The sequence below is a fragment of the Melospiza georgiana genome, chromosome 5, assembly GCF_028018845.1.
Source record: "Melospiza georgiana isolate bMelGeo1 chromosome 5, bMelGeo1.pri, whole genome shotgun sequence".
Lineage (NCBI taxonomy): Eukaryota > Metazoa > Chordata > Aves > Passeriformes > Passerellidae > Melospiza > Melospiza georgiana.
Genome location: NC_080434.1, coordinates 72,336,709 through 72,358,268, shown reverse-complemented (window position 1 = coordinate 72,358,268; position 21,560 = coordinate 72,336,709). Strand labels below are relative to the sequence as shown.

The window sequence follows — 21,560 nt, the reverse complement described above, 5'->3', positions numbered from 1 at the left end:
CAATGCTGTTAGGATTGGTGACTTTTCCTTTCCTGCTCTTTGGAGCGACTGCTTGGCTTTTAAAGTCACACCAAACTCACGCCTGGTGCTGGAGGTCTCTCGGACTCTTCTTGCATGGTGGCCTCTTCTTATTAATGATTACCAAGCGTGGTTTTTGTAGCACGGTTCCTGCAAGCGTGGTGTAATTGGTTAGCTGTGCATTCTGTGTGGGAGTCAAGCTCAGTTTACGGGTTGGCTGTGAAGTTATGAAGGGGCTTTATTTGGCAGCTGTAGACAGTGGAAGTATTCAGCCATGTCTGGACACTTACTGGAGTATGAACTGAGCGCTGCTCCCCAAGGACAGAACTCCATTGTAGCGGCGGCATCTTGTGCTTGCTCCTGCAGAAGGCTCCCGTGACTAGAACAGCACCATCTTCCAACTTCAGCCGTCTCCTTTTCCTCTTTTTTGGCGATGAGAACTCTGATTAACTGACTTACTTGTCAAACAAAACGGAGCTTCGGATGTTTCCAAACTCTTTCTCGAGAGCGTAAACTTTGTTATCAGTTTGTTGTTGTGGCTGTGCGGCAGGGGTGGAGCTTTGTCCATTTTTGGGCGCGGGGCCGTGCCTGTGCCGTGCTGGAGCGAGGAGGAGGTTCTGGGCGCACAGAGCTCTCGGGGACTTTGTCCGCCAAGGAGAAGCAGCAGGTGCTACTGGGGTCTCTGCTGTGGGCTTTGGAGCTGGTTACGGTCCTGCCAGGAGCGATTGACTTCATGTGTTCTCCAGTTGAAATGTAAAGAATTTGCAGAATGGGCAATGGAGGTGTGGAGAGCTTTGTACCAAAGCACATCGCATCTCCTTTCCCCTCTTAGTTCTGTACAAGCATCATAAACCCGAAAAAATAAAGGACTGAGAGGGTAGATTAAGTATTTCTCCTGTAAAAGAGTAGAATTATTTATTTCAGTTTTTATTTTGTATAGAAGGAATCTCAGAACTGTTAAAACGCTTTTCTCAGCTGTGTTTATTGTGTGTGCAGTGATGCAGTAGCCTGAACAAGCCATTCTGGTTCTGGTTGTTATTTGCTTATCTCTTTCATAGTTTCTGTGCACCTCAAAATTACCAAGTTCATTTCTGCACCCATTAGTTCGATGACTCCTGGCTGTGGTAATGATGTTTGTGTGCATGTTTTCACTTGCCTTTCCCATGAGAGGGATGATAAAACTCCAGGAAATGTTTCTCAGGTTCACTCAATTGAGTTTTTCGTGCTGTTTGTTAAATGCAGTTAAGCTGGATTGCTGTGTTCTTTGGGAAGAGAAAATGTTTTTTTCCACGAGTAGAGTCCTTTACCAAGATGTTCCAATTCCTGTATTCAGGCCAAGTTGTATTTGTGGTCTTTCCCAATAACTTGCTGAGCTCCCATGTTGCCTTTGAAATCAGGGTAATGCTATCCCAAACACATTGGTCAAACCATCATATTTTTGCCATGAAACTGCTTTCTTCTTGAAAAATCTGCATTGTTTCTGAAATTCACAAGGATAAATAGCAGTTAAGAGCAGTCAGGAAGTGACCTTCACATTACATAATTTGATCACCTTTACTGCCCTCCTGTCATTTGTGCTTTCAATAAATTGGCTGAAGTTATTCTTTGGAATTAGTATTTTTAAAATAATTCTGGAAAAAACCCAACTTGCTTGTTCCAGTGCTGTAGAGTTTGTGGAATATCCACGTGCCACTACTGTAGGCAGTCCTTTAGCTTGCCTGGATTTTTCTGGGGGGAAATGTGTATTTTTCCCTGCTTGTAAACACCAGTGACAGTGTTAACATAATTAATTATCTTTAAGCAGCATTAAACTTTTTGAGATAGGAAGTTGTAAAGTTAAATGTAAATATTATTATTTTATATGACAGTAATGATGATAAACCAATTAACATTGACTGTCACTTATAAAATATTGGGTCAACCTTGGATGATTTAGTGATTGCTTGAATATGTGACAGGCAATAATCATGCTGGAATTAAAGTACATTTAATATTTTTATTTTTGAGTAAATTGATGGGTTTATCTTTTCCATGTTGGATGTGTCTGAACTTTATAGGTAGTCACTCACTCCCTTTGCTTCCTTTCTGTAGATTTGTGTGGAATTTGATGATGAGTCGTGGGAGAAGCGAAGATGGATAGAAGTCTACAGCAGGATGATGATAGCATTCCTGGTGGAGCAAAAGCTGGTGCTGGCTGAAAGGAAAACCCAGTCCATGCCTCCTGTGCAGTGGCCTGCAATGGCAAGTACACCTTGGCTCGAGTCCCTTGGGCTCTGCAGTTCCACCTCTGGGACAGTGAGAATTCCTCTGTGCAGCCTCACTCCTGGCTGTCCTGGGGAGGGAGAAAATCTCTTTGTGCAGCTCAAACTGACAGAGCTCAGCAGAATTTGAAGTTGGTGGATACAAGGATGTGTTTTTGTGACTGCTTCTCTCTCAAAACCCTGTTCTGTACATTGTTAATTAATTCTTCCTCTAGTCTTGTGTTTTGTTTCATCTTCCACAAAATTCCTCTTTAAAATAGAGAGAAAAATGTAAATTATAGGTTTCTAAGGATAGCCTGTGTTTTTACTTTAAGTTTTTGACTCTGCCTCAAGCTAATGCTATGGTGATTCTTGTTCCTGAGACAAAAAATAATTCAGATTTTTTAAATGTGATGCCTGCCTGGTACAAGTGATTTGTGAGATTTAGATTTTCTGCATAGAAAAAGCTGTGTACACTGTACAAGGAGGGAACTGAGCTTTCTGTACCTGCCATGCATGGCTGAATAGGCAAATTAGCCAGGGGAGGTGAACAGGGAACGTTTCCCAATGTATTCATCCAGGGTAGTTGTGCTTGACTACTTTGGGTATTGCTGCTCAAGAAAGTAGTGAGATAAGTGAAAATGCAAACATGTAAACTTGCTGAACACAAATTATGCTGAATCTGTAGTCTGTGTTTAAATACTATTAACTTTGCTAGGTATGAAGTGTGCATTGTAATTGATATTGCTGCATTTTAGCTGGTTTTTCTTTCTTAAACAAAGCCAATCTAAGCAATACTTGTTACAAGTAGGACCCAATAGAATGGGAGAGGAAATGGAGATATAAATCCTTAATTTTATTTCCTGGGCCGTGCATTAATATCAGCAGTTCCTCTGGTAGATTTTGCTGACAGCTTGTTCTGAAAACCTTCATATTTAAACTTAGCTGTTGTCCATTTCCAAGTATCTGAATAGTTCTTCCTGGGTACTTCAGTTTTGGGATAAGGTTTTCCTCCTGAAGTGTTTGATGTGTCAGTTCATGCAGGGTGCATGTTCCAAAGCTCATTTAGCAAAGGATCAAATGTAGGCCAGTCCTGGATCTTGCCTTGGCAAAAAAAGACTTTTTCTCCCTTTATCCTCACACAGGGCAGGAAAGCAGAGGTCACAAAAGAAGTGTGTGGATTAATTTATTTGAAACTTGATCACAACTTACTCTTTCAAGTATATGGGAGGTTGTATTTGTGGCAAGTGGAGCAGCTCTGTAGAGCTCTGGTGATGCCCAGTCACTCCTGTAGAGACTCTTGTCCCTCATGTGGGGCTTTTGTCCCTCTGCCAGTGCTGTCCTAACTGAGGTGAAGACAGGGAATATCTGGTTGGATTTTTGGAGGACTGATCAAAAAAAGTCCTTCTCCTGTCAGAATGATTTCCTTTTTTAAATGAGGCACAGTTACACCTTTCAGGTAGGGGGGAGTTACTCTTGCCACTTGTCTTGTTCCAGGCTCCTGATGCCTGTCCTCTCAGGTCTGGTACTGCCACTAGACTAAATTTAATTTTGAGCACATTAGGAACTGTTCAGAAGCTTTTAAAGGAAATTTATTTCTTGTCTGTTCTTAAGGCTTTTGGTATATCTGAACACAACTTCATCATTGCACTGCAGTGTTACAACATCTGTGAGGCTGTCCAAATCATCATGTGTGCCTAAATAAAGGTTTCACTATGTTATCAGGGTTGCACAAGTTTTGAGAACTTCCATGTAAACTATGCTGCAGACATTGATTGATTTGCTAGCTATTTCCCCAGTCTGCCATAAAGAGGTTTATTAGTAATATATGTGCAGTTAGAATTATTACATGAATAAATTTTTCATGTGGACATGAATGATTAATTGCTAATGATAGCCACCTGCACTGAATTCCTAATTGATGCTGATTTATAAAATTAATTTCAAATGGAGTCCATAACTTTCATTAGGTGTGTATTAGAAGTTTTATTGGAAACATGCTTTGTTTTCAAGAGTTGCATGTAGATGTGGTAATGTAACAGAGAAATAGAAGCAAAATTAAAATTTAAAAAATTTAAATTAATTTTAAATGCAAATGATGAATTATGAGATCTCCTTGCTCTGTTTCTGAGAACATGTTTATCATTTTTTTAGACCTACAAGTCCTTAGTGGACAAAGCTGGAATGGGATCACTGGTTTCAGTGCGCTACCTGGGTGAAGAGAAATGTGTTTTCCTCTCTAAAGACCTCTTGACACCCATCCAGGTAACCTTAACTGGCTTTGTAAAGATGAAAGATGAATCTCTTATCTTGATATTTAGGATGCATCAGGGTAATGTAATCAATGCAAACTTCAGATGGGTAAAAACTTGTAGCAGGTGTTTATTTCTGTAACTCACAGATCTCCATTCTGAATGAAACATGTCTGGTTAAAAACCTTCTGGAGATAATTCAGGACAGGGTCACTGAGGAGAGCTGGATGAGGGACTGTGCTAGGACAGTTATTCATGTGACAGCAGTTTTGTATTGATTTTGGGGAAAACCTGGAATGGTTTCCCTTTCTTCTTTTACACATGAACTTTGTGCAAGGATTTTCAGGAATGTCTGGCATAAATCTTGCTATTTAACAGAAGCACATCACTGCTAATCCTAAACAAATGAGGAATTGGGCAGAATGGAAATGAGATGATTGAATTACTGAGCACCAGAGGAAGGTTTGTTAGTGAAAATTAGGTACAGGTGGGTTGAAACTATTGTCCCTGGGCAGATGTTTGGAAGAATAGTATCTACTAAAGATAAAGATTTAGCCTTTTTAGGAAGTTAGTCTCTGTAACCTGTAAACAATCTGAAATAAAAGTAGCAATGGTTGTCCTGTATTGAGACTGCAAGTAGTGCCATCATTAGTGTTCTACTTAGACCTGTTAACAGTCAGCAAATATACAGTCCTTTAGAGAAGATGACAGGAGAGTCACTAAAAGCCAAATTTGAGTTGTAGATAGTTGTCTTGCTTGTGTTTGCTCAGCAGCAGGGTTGAGATCTCTTTGTGCAGAAGGCTTATCTCAGCACTGCAGTGGAAAAGATTGCTTTACTGGCATTTTGAATAACAGTTTATTGACTTCTAGTTGTTCAGTCTCCTGCCTCTTACAAGTATCAGAGCAGTGCTTGGGATAAAAAGATAAAACCCAACCCCAAACCCTTTTCTTATTTGCACTCTTTGAGCCTTGGGTGGAAACTTGCTGTGACCTTTCCATTTCAGAATCAATTCTCATTCAAGAATTTGAGTGGAAAAAATAATACACATACATTTTGCTGAAGAATGATGAATAATTTAGATGTAGCTGGCTCTGTTTTCATTCATATAAACATTTTATAATGTTGTCTTGACACTGACTGATCCTGGCATTATCATAAATAGAAACATAAAATATTTTCATTTGCATCTGCTGAGAACAAATATGCTGCTGCTTCTGGGAACTTAAAATCCAAAGTTAAGAATGGACAGTTCAATTAAACTTACTGCTCATTAGCAATGTAGTACTACAAAGCTGGGTTATTTTCAGAACAATATTGAAGTAAACCTGGAGAGCTCATTTCAGACTCTGTTGCAGATTCTTGTGTTGAATTGGTGATAAAAAATTACCTGCTTCCAGTCCAGCATCCTAGAACTGCTGGGGAACAGATTAATGAGAATTGGCTTCGTGTGGATTTCTGCCATCTGTTTTTTAAATATTGTGGGATTTTGTTAAAAGCATTATCCTGAATGCAAACTTGTGTTCTTTTTTTCCTGAAATAGGATGTGGATGGTTCCAGGCTTTCTCTTAAAGATGATCAAAATGTAAATGAAGAAATTCAGGCTCTGGTTAAGAAGCACCTTGATGAGACACGCTTGGTCCAAGGTACAAGCATCCTGTGGAGCAGAAAATGGCAATAAATGCCCAAGTCCAAAAGGAAATCCTTGCAGTGTTGGTGTAATTAATTGGTAATCTGTTCTAGGGGATAAAAGCTTTTTAAAAACACTGATTTTACTCTCACAGCAGTGAATGCAAAATGTGAAGGATTGTTGATGTTCATTTCAAGTAGTTCTTTTCAAAGAGTGAAGATGTAATTTAGGCACATATAGATAGCCTTCCTACTTGTGAAATAGATTAAACCTGTAGCAATTCTCAAAAATTTTGAATTGTGTATTGTTTCAAGTAATTTGATATGTTTTTTTCCAATTTGTTGCTTGCTTATGAAATCTTCCAGGGTGTTGTATAGAGGCCTCCTTTTTTAGCTAAATTTAAAATTGTTCCTTTTGTTTACCAGCTTTAAATTCTTAATTACTGGGTTCACACCAGCATATTTGTACTGATGTGCTTGCACATGCAGGGAGTGACCTTTTTGAAAAGGTAGATATTGCATCTTACAGTTTTCATTTCCCATAGTGTAAGAACAGGAAGAATTAATTTTGATAACTGTGGTCATCTTCATACCTCCTTTGTCTCTAAGCTTTTAATTTTTTCTCCAATTTTGTAGGTGGAAAAAATATCATTGGTTCAAAAATTAGGATTTATAGCCTGGACCCTTCTACTCAGTGGTTCACAGCAGTTGTTGTCAATGGAAATCCAGCTACAAGAACTCTGGAAGTCAACTGTCAGGAGGTAGGAACCAGCTGCAGTGGTTTACAAATGATATGGGGAATAAGTACAAATTTTATTTATGTCTCCACCAGAATAATTTTTATTTCTGTCCTTACTGTAATCTTTAAACATGAATGTCAGTGTTGGGCAGAATAATGTAACCCAAAGTGTTTCTTTATGCTGCAGTTAGATTATTAAATAACAAATGTCCTTCTATGAAAAATAAGGGAGGCCTGGAATTTTTGTTGTAAGAGTGAAACAAACATGATCTTGGTTTCTTTGCTCTCTGTGCTGTGCAGACAGCACAAGTTTGTGTTCTCAAGCATCAGTTTGTGTGTTTATGCAGAGATAGTGTCACATGGTGTGTTGTTAAATTCAGCTTGGTATTCAGAGAACCTAGAAGTTAAGTGTCTAAGCTTAGTCCATACCACCATATATAAGATAAATATATTTAAAATAGTTTCACCTCTCTAAATGGCTGCTTTTGTGTTTCCTGTCTTTCTCAAGATTCCAGCTTTAAAAACTCTTGATCCAGAATTAATTCATGTTGAAATCATATATGACAACAATGGAAAATGTGGTAAGACCTATTGCTTTTTGTCCTTCAAGCACTAAGTAGGTTATTTGTGATTGACTAATCTTGATCACCTTCTCTTCCAGATAAATCAAAAAGCTTTGGGGGTGTGAAAAGGAAGTCATCTGACAGCAGTGGAAGTGTGGATGCTAAACACACAAAATCTTCTCCTGAGGTAATGTCTTGCTCTGTTATATATGGCTGTTACATAATCATTATGTCACTTCTCAAAACATCTTAAATAAGGATTAGATTGGAAAGTAGAATGATGAATATAATCCCTTGGAGGGTGTGTTGAGTTCTTTCAAACTTGTCTGGGCATGAATTGAACATCTTGCCTTGTGATAATTGGAGCAAAAGCTACTAAGCCTTGAATGTTGGTGATTTGTTGGGGTTTTTGTTTGTTCAGCTTTTGTTTGTTTGGGGTTTTTAGCTGTACTTTTTGCCCCCCTCCTTTTGCTTTAGAGTTGGTCTGCCTGGTCCTGTATCCTTGCAGTAGGAGAAAGCACAAAGGAGTTCTGAGGTTTATAACCTTTGCTTTTCATGTTCTTCAACTATTTTGTACTTGAACCCAAAACTTTCAGCTGCACTTGGGTGCTTTGAGGATTCCAGCTGCACAGGCAGCAGTTGAAGGTTTTTCCAGTACAGAAAGGAGATGTGACTTTTCTGATACTCTCATGTCTACTTTTATTTCTTTTGTGAGTGACCTGCTAGGTATCACTGAGAGATGAATAAACTCTCAAAGGTCAAAAGACAAACTGGTAGCTTCAGTGTAGAAATGCAAAAATGAAAAATCATGGCTTGGCTGAAGAAAACTTGCCTTGTAATTTTACCCCAGTATTTTGATTAAAACCTGCATTTTAGGCAGGAGCAGCCAGTCTTTGGGAAGCTCTGGGCTGGGAGGGAGAGGGTTGTGTTGCTGCTGTGCAGTCAGTCCTGTGTAGAGTGAGCTGTGCAGGGCTTGGACAGCCTCACAAAGAGGCAGCCTGAGGTCCCAGGCACAGGGGAAGGTGCCTCAGTGAGGAGAGTGCCCTGTGCTGTGTTCACTGCTGGGGAGGAGTGTGCAGCAGGGCACCATGGAGTAGCCAGGGATTGCAGTCCTGGGTTTCCACAGCTTGTGCTTGGGTACCTTGAGCAGCTTTTGGTGCTCAGTTTGCCTTTCTTCAGTTTCCTCCATGATTTCTGCTTGACACACACAAAGCTGGGCTGTGTTTTACATTCCAAGTGCCTTGCTGAAGAATTACTATGATCTGAATTCATATCTTGTTTTACCATAGTCTTTCCTTAAAATAGTGAAGTTATTTACTTCTCATTTTCCAGTCTACCTTCCTTCAGAGGACTGGATCATTTTTCACTTTTGCACTCTTTGGGAAATGCATTGCAACCATTTTTTCAGAGTGGTTCCAGTGAGTGTGCTTCTAGTGAGGAAACCAGGAGCTATTTGTTGCTCTGATTTTGGTGGATGTCACTATGTGGGAGTGATTAGCTGAAGCCATATTTTTTGTTAATAAATGTATGATAGTACTGATTTCTTGTGTGGAGTTAATTATCTGCAGCATTTTTCTGAGAGCTTGACTTGGTGCCTGACAGCTGTGTAATACCAAAGCCAAAAGGAAATATTTTGGAGCTGATGCTAAGGAGCTGTAGTGTAACTTCCCAGCTGGGGAAGGACCTCCACAGAAAAGCCACTGTTCTAAACACCCCTGGTAATGTGCTAGGCCTGTTGTATTTCTAAATTAATTATAGATTTCTTAGGATGGTGATTTAATCAATGTAGGATTTCTGTACTTAACACTTGCTAAAATTCTGCTGCAAAGATTTTCTTGCTACAAGAAAGTTCCCATCTGGATCTTTGGTAATGCTGTCAGTCTTCACAGTTCTGATTTTCACTGGGATTTTCAGCTGAGATTAGAAATCTATTTCTGACTGCCAATTACTGCAGTTACTTTAGAAACATTGCTGCACTGGCAGTTACAAAGAGCAGAGCTTTCTGTCTTTTTTTCCACTTTTTAATAGACTTCCCCAAATAAGTTAGTTGTTAATTGGGGGAAATGAATTAACATGAACAGTCTTTCATGGAACCTATGAACTTTAAAAGAACACTTTAAAGTCTTTCCACTTCATGAACTGAGTGACTCTTTAATTGACTTTATTAAACATGATAAGAAGAGTATTATTCTATTTTTCCTTTCAGGCTGAACCCTGCAAAGCCATAATTTGTCCTGACTTTTCCTAACTGTTAAAATCTCCCTTGCAGGTTTCTCCCAGTCAGGGCCACGTGCAGTCAGTGCCAACTGTGCTGGGTGAAGCCCTGCTGGGGTGTACTCCTGCAAATAAAGACCAAAGGCACCCAGGCCTGCCCCTGGCAGCCAACTCACCACCCAACCTTGGTGCAGAGACTCCTCAGGGGTAAGGAAGCAGGTTTATGCTCATACAGACATTTTACCTCCAAAAAGAATTCTGATTCTTAGCACAACAAACTCTGAGGTCATTTTCCAGAGCTGTAGGAACTACTCTTCTGTAAAACCAGCATAGGAGAGTGTTAGATTTGCCTGCCTGGATATGTGATTTACTTCCTAATGCCATGTGCTTACTTAACTTTAAGGAAGTGGCCCTTCAGTGTCCCAGGCTATTGTCACAGTTTCATTGTCCCCATGTGTAAAAGGATACCCAGGTGTGGTGCCTGCTTTGTCAAATGCACTCCCTCCCTGCCCCCAAGAAAACCAAACCTGTTCAGGCAGGTGTCTGCTTCCTTGCAGATCAGCTCCAGGTCCCCAGTTACAGTTCTGTTGGATGCCAGTGCCTTTGGACTTGTTACCCCCAGTTCTGTCACAAAATGGATGTGATGGTAGAAATAGTGTGACAGGAGAACCCAGATTTGAAGTGCTGATAGGGGTTTTTCTGCTAGTTTTGTCTCACTTGCTGAATGTGGAAAATATGACTTTTAAAAGGTTTTTTGTGAGAGAGGGTTTACAGTCTCCAGCATAGTGACTTGTGGTGCCAGTCTGAAGATCCTTGAGAATCTTGCCACAGACATGCAAATGAAATGCATTTGGTTATTCAGCAGTTGCCTGGAGGAAATGAGAAAGCAACTATTTATTTGTGAGAGAAGGAAGTGGAGTAGCAGCAAGTACCTAAATTTGTGTGTGCCTACATGGGTGTAGAGTTTCATTGTTCTAACTTAACAAAAAAATCAAACCCAGATAAAACACCTGAAAAACACAGACCCATTTAGCCTCACACAAAATTTAAAATACTCACCCATCAGAACTCAAAGCACATAATTAAATAACTCAATTTCTTCTTTCAAGCTTTAAGTGTGGCTAGATTGAGCAGCTGATGCTTTGATTTATTTGACACATTTGTGGGTTTTTTCCTAATGATTGCATGTTGTGTTTCAGCACATGTAGACGAAGCCTACCAGAAACTCATCCTTCCTGTCTCAGTACTGGAGTGAAACCATTGACAGAAGAGCTGACAGCCTTTCCTAAAGTGAGCTTTATGTCTAAAGAACAAACACAAAACCCCAGTGAGCAAAATGGTAAATATACCTCTTTGAAAACCTCAAGACCTTCATCTTTAACTGATTCAGCTAATGAAAAGGGAACCAACCTGAAGAATACTAATGAACCCTTCATGAAGGCCACCACAAACTTTCCCAAGGAATGCATTTCCATAAAACAATTGCAGCATGCCAGCCCTTCCATAGCAATACCCAGAGGCAGTGGCACTGTTGAGCTGCAGAGAACTTTGGATTGCAGACCCTCAACCTCAGATGCTCATCTTCTGTCCTTCAGTGAGTGTGGGCTTAAATCACAAAGCAGCTGCAACAGCCACAGCAGCCACAAAGGAAACAAGATTGATGAACTTGCAGACATGGAGTTTTTCATCAGAAGAAATTCAAATGAGATTCTTTGTGACAGAAGTGAAAGTGAAAGCTTTTGGACTGGAAGTGCCAAGGTCCAGGATAATAGTAAGTGTTCCTAAAATTTCCTCTCACTTCAAAATCCTTGTAATTTCTGTCTAACTACTTAAAGTAGGTAATTTGTTACATGTGCAAAATTAGTGATTTAAATTGTGTGAGTAAATCAGGAATTTGAGTCATTTGTGTGTTCACTTAAGATAGGAATGCAACAAACTGGAGAAACACCTTTTCCTGATAAAGGAAAAGGACCAATCATTAGTTTTTAGAAAGAAGTTGTTACAAAATAGATGCAAGAACAGAATGGCAAAAGAGGTTACAAAATCAAGGTTCTTTTGGAATACAGATGCTGATGGCACAATGAGATTACCTTTTAGCCATGGTCCTGAATTTTACAAACATGGTTAGGGATGGAAGTTGTCCCTAACAAAGCTCTGTTCAAGAGGGGCTTTGATTTAAAAACTGTCATGAGAGCAAAACAAACACAAACGCACCCACCACCACCAAAAATTAAAACCCACTCAACCCCAAAAACACCCACCTTGTTCCTCTTTTCCATTTGGTGGTTTGCACATGGGACAGGAGGGGATGGGCTGTGCTTGTTTAAGGAGCTGGACTCCTGGTGTCATGTGTCCTGCTGATTGTTCAGGATCCTGGGGATCCCCTACATACCCACCTCCTTTTTTTTCAATCTCTTGTTGCTTGGTCTTGGATTGCCATGTGCTGTTCCATAATTAGCATGGATACACAGCCAGCCAAGCAGTCACTGCTGTGTCCCCTGCAAGGCCTCACTGGCAGTGTAGGAGGAAGGGAAACGTTTGGCATCTGTTACTGTAAGATGCTGAAAGCTGTTGCATCATGAAGGGGGAAAACAGGACTGAGAAATGGCCAGGTTGTACTCTGCCCCAGTTTATTGTGAAATATGGTTGCTCAGGGCTCCAGCTCTGGCTGAAGAACTCGCTTTAAAAACAGATGTTGTTTCAAAATGCTCCTCTGTGAAAAAGTGAGAGGAGCTCTGTGTGGCTTCACTGGAGCTGCAGCTTGAGATGCTGACTGGAGGAGAGGTTTCTGCCAACTGCAAATATTTTTAGCATAGCTTGGTTTCAGCGTAGCGTGACACTCCCAGGAGAAGTCGGTGTGACTCTTGCACTAAAACACTGAAATGTTCTGTGAGCAAGGCCGCGTGTCCTGACCCTGGCTGCTCTCCCCGCAGTCGCTGTGCGCAAGTCCGTGCTGGCGGACGCTGCCAGGGTGAGGAGGCTGCAGCAGAGCGGGGAGCCCTTCGTGCAGGACGGCTCCTGCAACAACATCGCCCCGCACCTGCACAAGTGCCGCGAGTGCCGCCTGGACAGCTACCGCAAGAACAAGGAGCAGCGGGACTCCACCGTCTTCTGCCGCTTCTTCCACTTCAGGAGGTGAGCACTGTCCAGTGACACTCTGTGCAAAGTCAGAAATTGTGGGATCTCAGCACCTCAGGATGGAGGTGCAGAGTGGCCGAGACCACCCTTGGGGGGCTCGGGAGTCCTGGGATGTTGCCAGAAGTGTCTGGTGGCTGGACTTTGATCCTGCACAGGAGATGACACCTGTATGAGGATGGGGGGATTTCACTGGGAAAAATGGTGAAGGGATAAGTTAGAATGTGAAACACAGGGTTTAGGATTTCTGTACAGGGGGGTCTAAAGAAGTAAGATGGAGGAATTGGGGCGTGTCCTGTCCTTCTTCTTCTTCTTCTTGGCCTCCATCTTCTGTGGTGATGTTGGCACTTTGGGATTGGTTATTACTAAAAGTGCACTGGTCAATAAGGGTAAAAGGTATTGAGGAAAAATGATAAATATTGCACACGTAATTTTGAGTATAAAGATAGGTGACCGCCCCAGGGGCTCTCAGTGTGCTCACGGCTGGCTGCTGTGCAGACTCTGTCGGGCCGAGAGAAAATCTTTTAGATAAACAATTAATAAACACCGAGACCGAGAAAAGATCAGAAGTCTCTTCTCGTCCTTTGAAGCGCTGGGCTGTCCAAGGCCACCCCGGGCCTTTCCAGGCCACCTAAACAGCCGGGAAACTGACAAGAAACCCCCAGAATGAGCTCGTGGAGGTCTCTGTTTCTGAGCTGTTTAATGCTGGTGTGTGGCTGTAAGACCAATGTACCCAACTGATAAGCGGCTGCCAAGGGTTTTTTAGCCCTTAGAAATTGTACAAGTGCTTCATTTGAGCAGAAAATATTTTGGCAGGACTTGGAGCTCTTTATTTTGCTGTTCTGGGCTGAGTGCCAGTAGGATAACATGAGTTTAGTTTGAGTGCTACAGCTCAGTAAAATTGAGATACTAATGAGAGGGTAGATTCCATGCAGGTTTCCCAGAGTTTAGTGGTTGGACACCTGGAATGTTAGCCATGAGCCCACAGCCATGGAAGGGTTGCAGTAAGTGGCTGTGGGCTTTCAGCTGGGGACATTTGAGCTTCTCATGGAAGTGTTTAATCTCTGCACCCACTGGAATTCACTTTTGTTGCTAAACATCTTAAAAAATACAAATGTGTTACTAATCTGTTATTTATCCTCAGATTAGAGATTTTACTGTAGTAAATCTTTGTATAATCTGATGTGTGAGACCAAAGTAACAGCAGAGTATGCTCATTCATCCTCTCAGGGTAACAATCCAGATTTGCAGTGCAGTTCAAATCACATGAATCCTTTGGTTTAGAACTTGAAACTGATGGAATTATCCCTTTTTATTGAATTGCAATCTGCAAAAGCTGGAGATGGCATTTGTCTGAGGACAGCAGCTGCCAGCATGTGTTCTCATGGCACACCTAACACTACAGTGAGCACACACTCTCATCAGCAGTCACCTTCCTTCTTCAGCATTTAGTAAAAAGGTTCCTGAACAGAGCTCTTCATGTTTTCCATTTAAGACATTACTAACAATATAGATCTCATTCTTTCCACCTACTCAGAATCACTCAAGAATATATCTTACTCAAATTTCGCTTGATGCCTTTTGGCAGCTGCTTCCAAGTGAATTGTTACTTGAAATATATTCTATATTTAAGGCATTCTAACTTCTCTTGAGAATTTTATGTAGTCCTAGATAAAATTACTGCTGTTGCCATCTCTAGATGTGGCCTTAATGCCAGTGCATTTTAAAAATTGTAAGTCTGATTTGGTGAATAAAGAGCCACTTGTTGTAAGGCAGATTTCCTAACTAAAAATCTGAATGTTTTCAGTCTTTTTTCTTTAAAACAAGCAGTGCACTGAACGTGCTTAATGCTAGTGTGTGTTTACCCATGTCTGTTGTAACCTTTGAGTAAATTCATTGGCATACAGTACACACACTTGCAACTCAAGCATGGACTGATGGGGATGGATTTAAACCAGTGCAGCATTGAAGGTGATGAGGCTTTTTCTCCTTTTCCCCCTTTTTCATCAGGCTGCAGTTTAATAAGCATGGAATACTGCGTGAGGAAGGTTTCTTAACTCCAAATAAGTACGACCCTGAGGCCATTAGCCTGTGGCTGCCTTTATCCAAAAATGTTGTGGGTCTAGATCTGGACACAGCAAAATACATCCTGGCCAACATTGGAGACCACTTCTGCCAGCTGGTGATATCTGAAAAGGAAGTCATGTCAACGATTGAACCACACAGTAAGAGCAACTTTTATTGAAATCATTTATGTTTTCACAGCTTTATGTGGAGCTTTGAGCTTCTGTGGGAAAATTTATTATGTACATTTGGAAATATATAGGACTTGAGTGCCTCTCTTTTCAGAGAGGGAATGGTTAAAAGCCACTGTGAACTGGTGTCAACAACTCTTTGCCCCTCACAGGGAGGGGAAAGGGAAGGGCAGTTCCACCCTTCTTTGTCAGAAGTTGTTTCTCAATTTATCAAATTACTTTTCCTGTTACAAAGGGGAAAAAAAAAATCAAACTACCAGGTAGCTGACAACAAAATCTGTTCCTGGTGTGAAAATGAAAATGAAATTAGGATTTTACTTTGCACAGGTTCTGTTTTATTATAACTGCATCATGGACCTAATGCTGTCTGTCAGGAAAAGAGATTTTTATTTTCCTCCCCCTGCAAGTTTCCAGTAGCACTTTTAGAAGTGATTCTGTGCAGCCCTACTGGGCATAGACCAGAGGAGTGCTGGGATAACTGATTGGAGAGGGTAATTAGTGTAGACAGGGCAAACTTAGCACCCCAAAACCACAGGGGTTTGGCCACATCAAAATATTTCTGTAGCAAATGTGAGCAGACAGATGGGGAAGTTACAACCTTGCATCATCACTTCTCAGAGCAGAATGACTCCTAAAACTCTGTTTGTTTTCTGGATTTTCAGTGCATGATCAGGGTACAGCACAGTTTAGGAGACTGTCACTGTCTGCTGTGTTTGTGGAGTGTTGACATTAGATAAAGATCCTCAGTTTGGCAGTCATTCCACTGTTCTGAGAGAAGAAAAAAAGCTGAACAAGCTTGAATGCCCTTCAAAAGCAGGGGGAAGATTTGAGTTATTCCAGAAATTCTCACTGTGGGGTCTTTACCTTGGGCTGCTTGGAATGTGCAAGCTTTGCTCTTCTCTTGACCTGCAACATGTTCAGGTCTGTGGAACCAAATTATCTATAGCCAGAGTGAGATGTGTAGACTGAAATGCAGAAACACTTTTGGGAGAGTGAAGCTTTGGGTGAATTCATGAAACAAAGGGAAGGTGTGGTGTTCCTTATAGCAGAGGATGCATCTGTTGGCATAGCTACCAGAAACATCCTCTGCTTAAAAAACACAGACATGTGTGAGTTCTGGAATTGGCTTGAAAGGAGCAGTGTCTCATTAATTCATCTTTGATTTTATTGCCCTGACTGGTGAGAGGAAGGGAACACACTTTCATTAATATGGAGGTTATTTTGAATACCCTGGGCAGGAAAGAAGTAATTTAGAGTCTGAATATGTGGTGTTCTTTGAACAATAATACAGTGGGAGTGTGCTCAGTCAGCACAGGAAAAAGGGGGATTCTTCTGTCACCATGGCTTGAAGTTCTGGTAAATTTAAATGTGTTTTCCCTGTGAAGTAAAAGATTGACTAGTGTAGAAAGAACACCTTGTTTGGTCACATTGTTCCTTGGCTACCAAATGCCCAAAGGAAACAGGATCAAAGTGCAGAAAGGAACCAAAAAATAGGAGAAGTACAAAGAGAGAAGACTCAGAAAATATAGGAAATTGCATTCAAAATATAAGAAAAAAACCTTCATCCTGTTTGGGGGAAATTGGAGAGTTGACCTAGAAAATGATAAATATAGTGCATGTTTTTTAAAGGCAGAGGAGAATGGAGCTGGTGATATTTAGACCTGTGTCTCTTGGAAGAATTCTGAAGCAAGCAGTCAAACAATTTTTACCTCCTACTTAAGAACAAATTGTGCTAAGCTATTCCAGTGTTGTTCCATACATAGTCAATGGGCATTATTCAGAACAAGAGCAGCAGATGTCTTGGATGCTGGTATGGTTTTCTTAGCATGCATCAGGACATGGTCTCTCATAACTTGCTTTTAAAATTAAGAAACATTGTGGGCAGGGAAGTTTCAGAGAAGTTACAAGTGTGGAAGGTGGTAGGAGGAGGCAGGTGTGTGCTTTTTGTCTTGTCTAGTTTTCTAGCTGGCAACATAAGGAGGTGGAGATCAGACTAAAATAATTCTTGCATAATCACAGATTCACTGAAAAATTATACAGCTCTGGAAGGGCTTGTAATTTTTTGCAAGATACTGTCAATGTTTGGGATGTTTTAGGTGGACAGAAGTGGCTTGGGATAAGGAAGGTGCTTCAAAGAAAATTCACCATTCTGAGAAGGTCAGACAAACAAACACATAAACCCTCTCCAAAGGCTGACAGCTCCTTGCCCACCATGCTGCTGAATAGAGAGCAAGGATAAGCTGGCTGTGGCAAGCTACACATTCATTAAGTTTAGCTTGCCAGCAGTACCTGAATTTATTTCCTGGAGTAGCTGTGGGATTTCCACTTAGGAGAACATCAGGAAAGTGCTTGTTAACTTGGACAGACACGTGTCAGGAGTAAAAGCTGTGGCTGGTGCTGCACAGGAGGAAGCAAACTGGTCCCAATTGCTTGGGCTGTTGTGTAACAACAAAAGCATTTTTTGGTGTCCCAATACAAGGACAAGTGTGAGTCACATCCCTGTGCTGAAGTGGCTGTATTTACCGTGCAAACACTGAATTTGCTGGCACTGACACTGTGCCTGTCCCCTCCTTGCCCGCAGGACAGGTGGCCTGGAAGCGCGCGGTGCGCGGCGTGCGCGAGATGTGCGACGTGTGCGACACCACCATCTTCAACCTGCACTGGGTCTGCTCCAAGTGTGGCTTTGGGGTGTGTGTGGATTGCTACAGGATGAGGAAAAAAAGCTCACATGAAGGTGGGAGTGCTTATTGCTACCTGAAACAAAGGGGGAAGAGGGGAAATAAAATCTGTGGTGGACTTGGAAGTCAATGGTAACCTTAAAGGAGCTGAAAAAACCTTCCTGAACAAAAGGATGTGTTGTAGGCCTGTGGTTGCATGTAAGAAATGAGCAAAAAAAATTACCCAAAAAAATTACCCAAAAAAAAGCCTTCCCAACCAAAAGGATGTGTTGTAGGCCTGGTTGGATGTATCAGTAATAGTCAAATCAGTAACAAAAAACTGTCATGGTTTTGTTTTACAGATGATGACTCTGATACTTTCTCCTGGTTTAAATGTGTGAAGGGACAGGCACACGAACCAGAGAATCTAATGCCTACACAAATAATTCCTGGAAAAGGTATTGGAAATATTTGATTTACATCAAAATGTGCTGTAGGATTTGGCTGTCTTTTGTGTGTTGTTGATATTGTACTGAGTGAGGTTTGATTTTAATGGTAAAGTTGGCAAAAGCTTAGCATTTATTATCCAAAGACAGAAGTAGCATGTGTGTTTAATACTATTTTATTATCTTTGACCTTTACAAAGAAGTAGCAGAACTTCTTGTTTAATGATGAACAGTAGTCACATATTAGAGTTTAGCTGCACAACACACACAATTTCTTAAAAAGCCTTGGTGACTGCTGGATGTTGTGATTGTGTGTGAGCTCATTTGTGCTTCTCTCCCTTCAGCTCTCTATGATGTTGGTGACATTGTTCACTCTGTGAGAACAAAATGGGGAATAAAGGCAAATTGTCCTTGTGCAAATAAGCAGTTCAAAGCACTATCCAAGCCAGCTCTAAAGGAGGATTCCAAACAGGTATTGTTACTGCCTCTGGGTCTGTGCAGTGAAGTTTGTGTCAGTCTGTTGCATGTTCCTGAAGCCACTGCTAATTTGGCTTTGTGGGTGCCAGCCCTGACCTCTGTGATCACCCCACACACAGGGACCATTTGTGTTCACTGTTCATCTTTCTGATCCAGCTCTCAGTTTTTGGGGAGATCTCATTTGTGTCCCTTTGGCACTGAGCCCTCACTGGTTGACCTATCCTTAAAAAAGGCTCAGTGAGGATTTTAGAGCAAAAATGGGATTAGATGGAGAGATGCCTTAAGAGAAGAATGTGAAGAACAGATGAGTGGGAGTGGTTGTGAAGTGTAGGCTATTCCTTGGGTCCTGAGATATAATACATTCAGCATCTAAAGGAGTGAGTAAGGTGGGAGAGCACTGGGATTCATAGAAGAACAAAACATGTAAAAAAATAGTGAGATTTAGAGGAGTGTGGAGATTCACTGATTTCTCTGCCAGTCTGGTAGGTTTGCTTCTCTGTACTGTAGAAAAATCTAAAACAAAGGAAACCTCACAAGATACACATATTTATAATGGATGTAGTATATTTTTGCTTTTAAAAACAGCACAAATTAATAGCATAGTTTGGAAGTATCTCATAAGAAATGGGGTGAATTAAGTGATTTTAATTTTATTAGATGCTTACTCATAGCCTTAAGTGTAAGAAGCAGGTTGGACTTGATTTCAGTATAAGCAATGAACAGAAGAGACAAAAAAAATTTCAGTTGTTACAAGTGTGGAAGATAGTTATGTGAATCAAAGTTAGTATTCAACTGACTTGACTTCAGTCTTCTGAATCCAGATTTCCTGTGATTCTGGACAAAGCTGCATTAAATTTATCTACACATCTTTATAGAATTAGTTACTGCACTGGTTGTGTGAGGATAAGCTCTTTAAAGGTTGAAACATTTTGTATTATGTCATGTTTAGAGTGCTTGCCAAGCATCAGCAGTCAGAGATGAAATAGAGAATGTAATAATAGGTAGACAAAAAAGCAGAATAATTTCTGAGGTGATTATTGTTTGAGCAGAGAGAGGAGATGTCACCAGTCATGCAGGAATCCCAAAGCTGTGGTTTGGTTATTCTGTTCTAGAACCTCCAAAAGCCCAGATAAATCAGCTGCACAGGGCATGGACAATCCTGTGCTTGCATTGTGCAGGTGTAGCTCACACCTGGCAGGTGAGTGCACCTTTGCTGCCACCTTAAGAGCAGGTTTAGGAATGCTCCATGTCTGTTCTAGTCCTCTGAGCTGGAGCTGCAGCTCAGCCCTGGCCTGAGCATCAGCTGTGACTGGAAATGTGAGAACTCTGTTAAACCTGCCCTTGGTTCCCAAAGCAATCCCAGAAAATGCACCTGGGAAGGTTGGCTCTCTGTTGGTCTGAGGGGTGATGGATCTGGCTGCTCCTGGTTCAGGAGCTCCCAAACCCTGCAGAGCTGCAATGCTGACCTCTGGTGGGCATCACACGTTTTGAGGGCCAAACCATTTTAATGTTCAAAGGATGAGTTTGGACGTGCTGTTGTTTGTATTCCCTTTGTGTGGAGTGTGTCTGTGTCTAAACAAGTGATTGCTTTGCTTTTTCAGCACTTGGCATCAGGGGACAGGCCTGGCCTTCAACACAGCAGCTTTGTCCTGAGCCCACAAGTCACTACACATGATCCTCCTCTAAAGTCAGCACTTGGAAGCAAACAAACTGCTTCTGTAAATACTTCTCCTTCACTAAATTGGTTTTCAAACCTAACCAGTGGAAATGTGAATAAAGAAAACAAAGGTATGTGCAGAACCAGTGAAGAGTAACCCCTCTGTGGCTGTTTGTCAGAGGAATATAGGTCAGACCCAGCAGAATCTGGTGCTGAGAGTGATGTCATTGGCCTGCTGCCATGAGGGTTCAGTGGCTTGGAGTAAAGCCTGGCAGAGTTAGTGTATTCTATGTCAAAAACTGGATTAAAATCCCATTAATGCAGGTATTCTTGAAAATCCAGTTTGAGAATTTTTGTTGTTTGGGGGTTTTGGATTTTATTTAGAATGGGGGATTTTTAAAATGTTGGTTTATTGAAGAAAGTTAAGTGACAGAAATATTTTATCTGCATGTATTGGGAGGAGATTTATATATCTGTGTATACATGCACATATGTACATGTATGCATGTAGGAGGATATTGTCTTAAAAAAATACAAAGTATTTTCACAGTTTTGAAGTATTCTCATGGTGTTCCTTTCTTCATTTCAGAGAAACTTCTCATACCAATTTCCAAGAATGAAAATAAACCTCTTCAGACACTCCCTAGCTTAGCCAAGCCAGCTGCAGCCCTGCAGACATTCAACAGTGCAATATTAACTCCTGTGAGCAACAACAACACGGGCTTCTTGAGGAACCTGTTGAACTCTTCTGCAGGAAAGGTACAGGAGAAACTCTGTCCTACAAGTTTGAGTTGATCCCAGGCTTAGATTCTGTTCTAAACCTGTGAACAGCTGCCACAGGCAGTTTGCTTTCTTGTCACAGTAAAATTGTCTTCATTTGGGAAAAAGGATTAATTCAGTTTCAGTGCTCAGTTAGGAGGAGCTTAGTGGGGCTAGGTCTTGGTAAGGAACTGGGAACTAAGGGATAAAGCAGATTAACCTCCTCAGGGTAGAGCCTGGCAGCTGCCTTGGTTGGGATGTCCTTTAGAATGAAAAAGAAGCACCAATGAACTGGCAGGTGGAGGGAAGAACCTTCTGTGGTGTCTCCACCATACCTCATTTGCAGCCTGGTTCACTTCAGATGCTTCTGGGCTTTGTCTGATCTTAGAGTGGTGGGGAAAAATACTGGCCTTGAGAGTCCTTTGCTAAAACTGAATTTCTGCTCTTTAATATAAAGCAAGTCCTGTTCTGGGTTTCTGCAGTGTTGCTGAGATGCAAATCAGCAGAAATTGTTGTGCCAG

At 41.2% G+C, this 21,560-nt stretch overlaps 1 protein-coding gene across 1 annotated transcript in view; it reads left to right on the top strand.

Annotated features, from left to right (window-relative positions):
• KDM3A (lysine demethylase 3A) overlaps positions 1 to 21,560 on the top strand; it is a 29,633-nt gene that overhangs the window by 1,120 nt on the left and 6,953 nt on the right. Inside the window, exons 3-17 of the mRNA XM_058023796.1 lie at positions 2,110 to 2,259; positions 4,413 to 4,523; positions 6,052 to 6,154; positions 6,774 to 6,898; positions 7,385 to 7,457; positions 7,538 to 7,626; positions 9,709 to 9,860; positions 10,853 to 11,424; positions 12,587 to 12,788; positions 14,799 to 15,013; positions 17,625 to 17,777; positions 18,063 to 18,158; positions 18,491 to 18,618; positions 20,225 to 20,411; positions 20,870 to 21,039. Of these exons, the coding sequence (XP_057879779.1) occupies positions 2,110 to 2,259; positions 4,413 to 4,523; positions 6,052 to 6,154; positions 6,774 to 6,898; positions 7,385 to 7,457; positions 7,538 to 7,626; positions 9,709 to 9,860; positions 10,853 to 11,424; positions 12,587 to 12,788; positions 14,799 to 15,013; positions 17,625 to 17,777; positions 18,063 to 18,158; positions 18,491 to 18,618; positions 20,225 to 20,411; positions 20,870 to 21,039 (2,526 nt within the window). The remainder of the gene's footprint in view (positions 1 to 2,109; positions 2,260 to 4,412; positions 4,524 to 6,051; positions 6,155 to 6,773; positions 6,899 to 7,384; positions 7,458 to 7,537; positions 7,627 to 9,708; positions 9,861 to 10,852; positions 11,425 to 12,586; positions 12,789 to 14,798; positions 15,014 to 17,624; positions 17,778 to 18,062; positions 18,159 to 18,490; positions 18,619 to 20,224; positions 20,412 to 20,869; positions 21,040 to 21,560) is intronic.